General features: G+C 62.2%; 1 protein-coding gene across 5 annotated transcripts in view; it reads left to right on the top strand.

Moving 5' to 3' along the window:
* Window positions 1-8,034, top strand: part of ARHGEF1 (Rho guanine nucleotide exchange factor 1) — an 18,238-nt gene extending 10,204 nt beyond the window's left edge. For 2 of the 5 annotated variants that reach the window (XM_006903871.3, XM_015587386.2), the window contains exons 14-31: window positions 319-330; window positions 885-1,052; window positions 1,350-1,495; window positions 2,859-3,005; window positions 3,339-3,421; window positions 3,590-3,715; window positions 3,812-3,926; window positions 4,042-4,142; window positions 4,425-4,502; window positions 4,698-4,773; window positions 4,963-5,130; window positions 5,717-5,804; window positions 5,942-6,025; window positions 6,227-6,411; window positions 6,498-6,584; window positions 6,941-7,104; window positions 7,183-7,281; window positions 7,549-8,034. In XM_006903871.3, coding sequence (XP_006903933.1) covers window positions 319-330; window positions 885-1,052; window positions 1,350-1,495; window positions 2,859-3,005; window positions 3,339-3,421; window positions 3,590-3,715; window positions 3,812-3,926; window positions 4,042-4,142; window positions 4,425-4,502; window positions 4,698-4,773; window positions 4,963-5,130; window positions 5,717-5,804; window positions 5,942-6,025; window positions 6,227-6,411; window positions 6,498-6,584; window positions 6,941-7,104; window positions 7,183-7,266 — 1,912 coding nt within the window. In that variant the 3' untranslated portion in view covers window positions 7,267-7,281; window positions 7,549-8,034. The remainder of the gene's footprint in view (window positions 1-318; window positions 331-884; window positions 1,053-1,349; window positions 1,496-2,858; window positions 3,006-3,338; window positions 3,422-3,589; window positions 3,716-3,811; window positions 3,927-4,041; window positions 4,143-4,424; window positions 4,503-4,697; window positions 4,774-4,962; window positions 5,131-5,716; window positions 5,805-5,941; window positions 6,026-6,226; window positions 6,412-6,497; window positions 6,585-6,940; window positions 7,105-7,182; window positions 7,282-7,548) is intronic. The other 3 variants (XM_006903872.3, XM_015587416.2, XM_006903873.3) reach the window with 3 other exon arrangements.
* Window positions 8,035-8,589: the final 555 nt, after the last annotated feature.

Raw genomic sequence — 8,589 nt, 5'->3', positions numbered from 1 at the left:
CTTTCCCTCTCTCCTTTCCTCTGCCCTTCACTCCTCAGCTCCTCCCAGCCCTTCTCCCTCCACCCCTTCACCTCTTCATCTCCCCATCTCCTCTTTTAAGCCTCAGCCAGTGCCTTGCTCCTGCCTCCCGGTGCCCCTTCCCTTAGCCCCCCACTCCTCTGTGCTCCATGCCTGGGGGCCCTGTCCCCCTCACAGTTGGGGGGCAGGCTGTCCCCTGCCTGTCCTTGTGCAGCAGCTTTGGGGGCCCTTTTATGGGTGGGGGAGGTGACTTGGGTTCCCTCTGGGTCCACCTCTGACCCTGTGCCCCTCTCTCCCCAGAAGGTGGAAAAGGTGGGTGCCTGGGCCCTGGGTGGGGGGGAGGGCTAGCCCCTCCCCCATTTCTCCCAGCTCCTACCCTCTCCCCATGGGCCACCCACTCTCCTTCATCCTGCAAGGGGTGGGTGGGGACATCACCCTCCCAGCCAAAGAGCTAAGTATTAAAATGCCCCTTCTCTTACCCCTAGCTCCTGGCTCTGCCCCCATCCCCTGCCTCAGGGAAGGGAGGGTCAGTCCTGTGCTCCATGCTGGGTTCCCTTCCCCTCCTGACCATGCCCTACTGCCCCAGCACCCCTAGATCCCACGCTCCTTCTGACTCTCTCTTCTCTTCTGTTGCATGTTTGACCCTTGTCCTGGTCTCTCCCCATCTGTCCCTGTCCCGGTCTCTCCCTGTCCTTGTCATGGTCTGTCCCTGTCTGTCCCTGTCCTGGTCCCTGTCTGCCCCTGTCCTGGTCTCTGTCTGTCCCTGTCCTGGTCCCTGTCTGCCCCTGTCCTGGTCTCTCCCGTCTCTCGCTGTCCTGGTCTTACCCCGTCTCTGTGCTTGTTCTGGCCTCTGCCTTGGGGTCCAGGCTATCAGGGCGTCTGGGGCGCTCAGAGAGCCTGCGGGTGAGTGACCGCCGCCGGCCTTCCCGGGGCAGCCTCGGGGCTAAGGGCCGGGGTGGGGGCCGCTCCCGGAGCGACGTGGACATGGACCCCAGCTCCGCCACGGCCGTGCTTGGCCCTGCCCGACGAGCCACGTACGTCAGTCCACTGCCCCACAACCACTGAGTCAGTCAGGAGGGTCGAGGGATGGAGGGGGGTTGTTGCCACAGTCACAAAGAACTGAGTATCAGACGCCGAGGTCACTGAGGGCCTTCAGTGGTCACAGGAAAGGTGTAGGATGCTTCTTTCAAAAAATGTGGGGGCTGATCTGCAGCATGGGCCACCCGAGGGGCACTGAATACTCAGGCCACAGAGGGAGGTGGGAACTAGGAGTTAAAGTGTCCTCCCTAGGAGGCCCAAGCCAGGACCCTAACAAGGCCTCTGTCCCACAGCCCCGAGCCTGGAGATGAGGGGGAGCCGGGACGGTCGGGACTAGAGCTGGAACCGGAAGAGCCCCCAGGCTGGCGGGAGCTCGTCCCCCCAGGTACCCTGCACAGCCTGCCCAAGAGCCAGGTGAAGCGACAAGAGGTCATCAGCGGTGAGTGTCACCCCCTCCAGCCCACTGTGGCCAAGGACCCAGTCCCGCTGTAGCAAAGACAGACAGATGCAGGGAGATGCCCGTCTCGGTGTTATTTACAACATGCAGAGTTCGAAGGCAGCCTGTCACGGCAGAGGGTCATTTATTACGTGAATTGTAGAACAGCCACTCTGGACCAGGCACGCTGCTGGCAAAGTGACATTTCCAAAGAATTTCTAGTCGTGCAGGACAGCGCTGATGTGAAGCGCCAGAAACGGGATGTAAAGTCTTAACTCTAGCATAAGCCTTTATCTCCCCATTCGTGAATCATCCGTAGTAATAGTTCTCGTCTCAAAAGACTGTGACAAAGACGAGATGATTCACGTGGAGCGTTTAAGCACCGGGCTGGGCACAGAGAGCGTTCGAATACGCCTGCTGTGGTTACCATGACCTTGACTGTTTGTGGGGGAGATTTCTCCGGGAAAAGTTTGGAAAGTGCTTGCTTCTGGGCGGAGAGATCATGGGAGCGTCATTTTTGTCTGGATTCTTTGCGATTTCAATTTGTGCGTGTGGAGGATTTGGCAAAAGTCGGTGCTTTTAGAAGCTCCTTTGGAAGTTTATTTAAAGAAAGTACTCATCTATAATTTTTAGGGCAATAGGTGAATGTTTTGGGGGTCACACATCCTTCTAAGGATATGATCAAAACATAAGCCATGCTCTCCAGTGGAACCTTCTGGAATGATGGAAATGTGTGATGCTTGCACTGTCCAACAGGGTAACCACCAGCCACATAATGGCTGTTAAGCACTTAAAACGTGATTAGTCCACTGAGAACTGAAATTTGTGTTTCATTCCATTTTAATTAAAATTTGAAGAGCTATGTGTGGCCAGTGGCTACCACACTGGACAGCATAGCCAGTTCTCTCACCAGAAAAATATGCGTAACACACAAAACTGTGCATTTGGTCTCCGGGGACTTACAGAGCCCCTGGATCCGAGGCCATCAACCTGTGTGCAGAGGGAGTCATTGTCCCCAAAACCAAGGCTGACACGCTTGCTGGACGGTTAGACACCAAACACAGCTGCAAGCTTGCTGGCAGTGGGGCGGCCGCCTTATCCCAGTACGCCTGGAACTTTGCCCATTTGGGCACTGAAAACCCCATGTCCTGGGAAGCCCATTGGTGCCGGGCAGACTGGAACCATTGGTCATTGTGGCTGGTGCCACTGCCAAAAAGGAGAGGCAGTGGGTCGAGGAATACTCACTGGCTATCGGGCGGATGACTCCACCCAGAGAGAGCTGTCTCATCCTGTCCCCAGCCTGCCTCTGGGCTGCCCCATAGTTGGCACCCTCCCCGACCATGCCTCCTGCCTGGTGACCCCGCAGAGCTGCTGGTGACGGAGGCGGCCCACGTGCGCATGCTTCGGGTGCTGCATGACCTTTTCTACCAGCCCATGGCGGACGGGGGCTTCTTCTCCCTGGAGGAGCTTCAGAACATCTTCCCCAGCCTGGACGAGCTCATCGAGGTGCATTGTGAGTGCAGGGCCGCGGCCCCACTGCACGCCCCAGGGCCGGCTCCCTCCTCAGAGGCCTTGGCAATTAGACTTAGGTCCCAACACGTTCTTATGCACCCATCACTGGCAGCCTCTGTTCCTGCACTGGGGACAACCCCGCCTCAGATCCCCAGAGCTCACACTCTAGGCCGGACGAGGCACGTCAGCAAGTGCATGCATGATAGGGGGACAGGCCCATCGGCCCCAAGGGTCAGAGAGACACACCTGCAGCCCCAGCCCCGCCAGCTCCCAGCCGGGCTGTGCATGCAGCCTGCGGGACCTGATCGCACGCCTTCCTCACCACCCCCTACAGCCCTGTTCCTCGATCGCCTGATGAAACGGAGGCAGGACAGTGGCTACCTCATTAAGGAGATTGGAGATGTGCTGCTGGCCCGGGTGAGGGCGCCCAGCCCAGGCCCCCGTCCCCTCCTCCCAGCCAGGGACCTGGAAGCCAGGGTTCTGGGCCCCCAGCCCTGTCCTCCCGTCTCAGCTTCCACCCCCGGGTGGGGCTCTGCTTTTCCCACTCCCACCTGAGACCCCTCCCTGGCCTGAATCTCGCTGTAGTTTGATGGTGCCGAGGGCAAATGGTTCCAGAAAATCTCCTCCCGCTTCTGCAGCCACCAGTCGTTCGCTTTAGAGCAGCTCAAAGCCAAACAGCGCAAGGAGCCTCGTTTCTGCGCCTTTGTGCAGGTGAGGTGGGCTGGTGTCTGGGACCTGGGTCCCGGCGGGGAGGGGCTGGTGTCCCAGCCCCAAGAAGGGGCCACCTCAGCTCGGCTGTCCCCTCAGGAGGCCGAGAGCCGCCCTCGGTGCCGCCGCCTGCAGCTGAAGGACATGATCCCCACGGAGATGCAGCGGCTGACCAAGTACCCCCTGCTCCTGCAGAGCATCGGGCAGAACACAGGTGCACCCCGCCGGCCCTACCCCCGCTGGCCACCAGCCATGTGTCCCCCACCTTGGCTGGAGACTGGTGGCATCCAGGGTTGGGGTTCACCGGTCGATCTCTCCCTTGCCCACAGAAGAGCCCGCAGAACGGGAGAAAGTGGAGCTGGCAGCCGAGTGCTGCCGGGAAATCCTGCACCACGTCAACCAAGCGGTGCGGGACATGGAGGACCTGCTGGTGAGCCTGCGTGTGGTCCCGGCCCCGGGCAGCCCGCGGGTCACGTGTGTGCGGGAGTCAGCCTGACCCCCAGCTTGTCTGTCTCGTGTCACTTCTCTGGAGGTCAGGCCTGGCCCTTCGCTTGCCCCGCTCAGGGTCAGTGCCTTTCCGGGAATTAGCTAGGCCTCAGCTCCTCCCTCTCAGGGTCACCGGAGGTCAGGCCTGGCACTCTGGCCCTTGGGGTCTTTGTGGGTCGGCCCCAGCGCTTAACTTGTCCCTGTGACACTCTCTCCCTTGCTCCAGCGGCTCAAGGATTATCAGAGGCGCCTGGACTTGTCCTACCTGCGGCAGAGCAGTGACCCTATGCTGAGCGAGTTCAAGGTGACCGCCCCTCCCACTCTTCTGTCCCCTTCCCTTGGCCCTGCTGCCCATGATTCTCTCATAATGCACCCAGGGAGCCAGAGAGGCCCCTCAACTCTGACCACCACCCATCCTGACCCCCGACTGCAATAGGCACCCCACAGTCATCCCCGCCCTCCCCTGCCCTGTGCCAACCGTCACCCTTCCTGCCTCTAGAACCTGGATATCACCAAGAAGAAGCTGGTCCACGAGGGCCCACTGACGTGGCGGGTGACGAAGGACAAGGCTGTGGGTATGTGCTGGGGCAGCGAGCAGGGCCACAGGCTCGGGTGGGCTCAAGTGGGGTGCTGAGCTGGGCTGGGGTGGTCTCGGGTGGGGTGCTGAGCAGGGCGGGGTCTCGGGCGGGGTGCTGAGCAGGGCCATGGGCTCAGGCGGCTTGGGGGGCTGGGGCGGGTGCTGAGTGCAGCCCTGCCCCCTGCAGAGGTGCACGTGCTCCTGCTGGATGACCTGCTGCTTCTGCTCCAGCGCCAGGATGAGCGGCTACTTCTCAAGTTGCACAGCCGGACGCTGACGCCCACGCCTGACGGCAAGACCATGCTGCGACCGGTGCTGCGGCTCACCTCCGCCATGACCCGCGAGGTGGCCACCGGTGAGGCCTGGCCGGCATGGCTCAGGGCACGGCTGCCCATGGAGTGGGGAGGGGACCCTTCAGAGAGCTGGGAACTCATTCTGGCGATGGGGAGGCTGCCACAGAGGCTGCAAAGCAGGAGGCCCAGCAGGCCCCAGGCAGGGCCGTGGGAGGGGCCGCCAGCTGGGCAGGGCCGGGGGGCCAGGCCTGGTTGTGGATTTTCTTAAGTGAGATGGGAAACTGCCCCAGATTTTTGCACAGAGGAGCAGCCTGCTGTTTTGTAAAGATGCCCTGACTGCCGCTCGGGGACTGTGGGGGCACGGGCGGAAGCTGGGAGCCCAGTGATGAGGGTTTGCATACATGTTTCCAGGATGCTGCCCCAGAGCCTGGTGGTGGGGATGTGTTGCCCAGTTAGATGTGGGGTGTTAGAGGGAAGGCTGGATGAGGGAACCTGGGGGGTATCAGTGACACAAGAAGGGGGAAATTGAGTGTGGGAGCCCCCGGGGCTCCACCAGGGAGAGGGCCATCCCCAGCCTCTCATGGGTGTTCGGGGGGGACGCATGTCGGGGTTACCCTGGCTCAGCCCCACCACTCTCTCCCCTTACAGATCACAAAGCCTTCTATGTCATCTTTACCTGGGACCAGGAGGCTCAGATATACGAGCTGGTGGCACAGACCGTGTCGGAGCGGAAGAAGTAAGGGGACCCGGGTTCCACACACTGGCGGGGGAGGAGGCCCAGGCCTCCGAGTCCCTTGGGACAGGGCGAGGGTGGGAGACGCTGGCACAGGGTCTGGGGGCTCTGACCGCCCAGGGGCTGGCCTGTCTCCCCAGCTGGTGTGCCCTCATCACCGAGACAGCTGGATCCCTGAAAGTCCCTGCCCCCGCCTCCCGCCCCAAGTCTCGGCCCAACCCAAGGTGAGGGGACTGGAGGGCCAGGGGCGGGGCCAGCTTCCCGTGTGTCCCCAGAACCTGAGCTCTAGCCTCGTCTCCATGCGTGTGCATGTGTGCATGTGTGCATGCGTGCATGAGTGTGTGCCACCCCATCACAGCCCATCTGTCTCCTGTCCAAGCTTCTCTGTCCTCCACTGGCCGAGCCTCTCTGTCTCCATCTCCCAGCCTCGACTCCTGTCCCTGTGTCCGGACCTCCCCACCTCCCCACCTCCAGTTCTCTGTCTCCCTGCCCCTGCCACCCCTTGGGGCCACGGGTATGGGGTCACCCAGCACTTCCCCCAGCACTCGAGAACCCCTGCTCAGCAGCTCCGAGAACAGCAACGGTGGCCGAGAGATGCCCCCAGCGGACGGTAAGCCTGGGGGGACATGGAGTGGGGGCAGGGGTGTCCATGGGAAGCTGAGCAGGATCCGAGTACCCTCCCTGCTCCCCACCCAGGCCGGATCGAGAGAACTCTCAGCGCCCTCCTGCCCTTCTGCAGGCCCGGCCCTGAGGGCCAGCTCTCTGCCAAGGCCCTTCAGAAAGGTAGCCCCACCCCACCCCCGCAGGGTGCCGCCAGCCCACACCCAGCAGCCAGAAAAAAGAGGGCACCAGCACCCCCCTGCACGGCCCCTCCTTCTCCTGCAGCTTCCGACCCCTCCCTGACCTTCAGTCCAGCCTCTCCCTGGACCCGTCTCCTTCCTTGGTGCCCCAGTCCTGCCCCAGCCTCACCTCCGTACCATCTGCTGGCCCAGCTAACCCCAAGTTCAGCCTCGCCTGGCACGCGCCCTCAACCCCACCCGCAGGCCCCCGGCCTCTCCTGCACGTTGCCCCACACCTGTCCCCCTCTGAACACCCCATCCCAGCCCTGCCTCTGACTCTGTCCCCTTGTCCCCGGCTAGTTCTGACCCTCAAGCAGCTCCTGTTCCCCTTGGAGGAAGACAGCGGGGCGGGGCCTCCCCTCCAAGGGGATGGGGTACCAGGGGGTGGCCCCTTGAACCCCACACAGACCCAGGAAATCCGAGAGGAGCTGCTCTGCCTGGAGGAGACCATTAAACAGCTGGAGGTGGTGGCCGGGGGCAGGGAGGGGTGGAGGAGGTGGACGGGTAGGGGGGACCCCTCTCATGGATGGCCCCCCAACCAGGAGATGGAGGAGGAGTTCTGTCGCATGCGACTCGTCCTGTCTCAGCTTGGGGACAACACTGTCCCCCAGCCTGGCTGTACCTGAGGCTGCCCCAGGCAGGTGAGTGGAGGGCTCGGGGCTCCCCTCACCACAGCCCCAGCCGTCTCTCCCCGGGTCTGCGTCTTTCTGAACCTCCCTGATCGACCTCCTGTCCCCATCTCTCCGTCTCTGTCGGTTTCTATGTCTCCGTCTCTGTCGGTTTCTATTTCCCCGGCTATTCCGGGCTCCTTCTCCCCACTCTCCCTTTCTCTCTTGTTTCCCTGTTGCTCTCTCCCCGTCATCTCCTCTCACCCCATCTCTCCGTGTCCCCCCTTCTACATCCCCCAGGCCTTTTGCAACATGGAGAGGACTTGAGGACCAGCCCCCCACCACTGCACAGCTGCTGCAGCATCTCCGACCCCGAGGGCCCCGGGACAAGGAACTGGGCTCTTGGGGCCACGTCTAGCGGGGGGTCCCAGCTTGGATCGCTGCCTCCCCGAAACCTCTCGTTGGTCCTTTTCTCCCTCCCGCCTTCTGCTTGGGGGACTCAGGGCTTCATTCCAGGGGACACCACAGTGATCCCTATTTCCCGGGCCATCTCAGTATTGCCTTGGGGGGGGAGGCCACCCCTCCACCCCCATCCCCACCCCAAGTGCCTTTGCTCTGTTTTTATACCCTGAATTGGAGGTCTATTTTTTAATATATATTATCTAAGGAGAGGTGTGCGTCGTGCGGGCCGGGCAGGGCCTGGCGTGGCATCTGGAGCGCTCCCTGCTGCGCCGCGTCCACCACGTCCACCGCGTCCACCGCGTCCACCGCGTCCTCACACCGCCTCGCCTCTCTCCGGTTGTTCATTCATTCTGTGTTTTAACACTTCTTCCCAGACGCCCCCACACACCCCTTCCCAGCTCCCGCCCGGGGCGCCGTGGTCACCCACAACGCTGGGCACCCCACATCCACACTCCTTTCCATTGTTTTATTTTTGTAGTAAACTCTCTGGACGTGGCTGTTGGGGCTTATAGGGAGCTGGTGTGGAGTGGGGGCCCTCCTGGGTGGGGGCTGGGGGCGGGGTTATTGCTCTGAGCTCCCTGTCCCCAGGGGGCCTGTATGGGGAGGGCGTCGGCACGGGGGACACACGGCCACACAAACACAGATCACAGCACGGGGGCCAGGCGGGGTGGGGGAGGCTGGGCGCCGTATTGCACTTCGGGAGTGGGGCCAGGCAGGGACCCCCTCACATGGAGCCTGGGGAGGAGGCTGGAGGCCATCACGTTCCCTCCCACCTCTGGAGGGGGAGATTAGACCCCCAATCTGGAGCTGGGGAAGAAGACCGGGCAGCCATGTGCCCAGCGCTGGGAGGGGCCGAGGGCTGGTTCGCGCTTCAGCAGG

Source organism: Pteropus alecto, unplaced genomic scaffold (assembly GCF_000325575.1).
Source record: "Pteropus alecto unplaced genomic scaffold, ASM32557v1 scaffold920, whole genome shotgun sequence".
Lineage (NCBI taxonomy): Eukaryota > Metazoa > Chordata > Mammalia > Chiroptera > Pteropodidae > Pteropus > Pteropus alecto.
The sequence above is the reverse complement of the archived record's forward strand: the minus strand, read 5'-3'. Positions and strand labels throughout refer to the sequence as shown.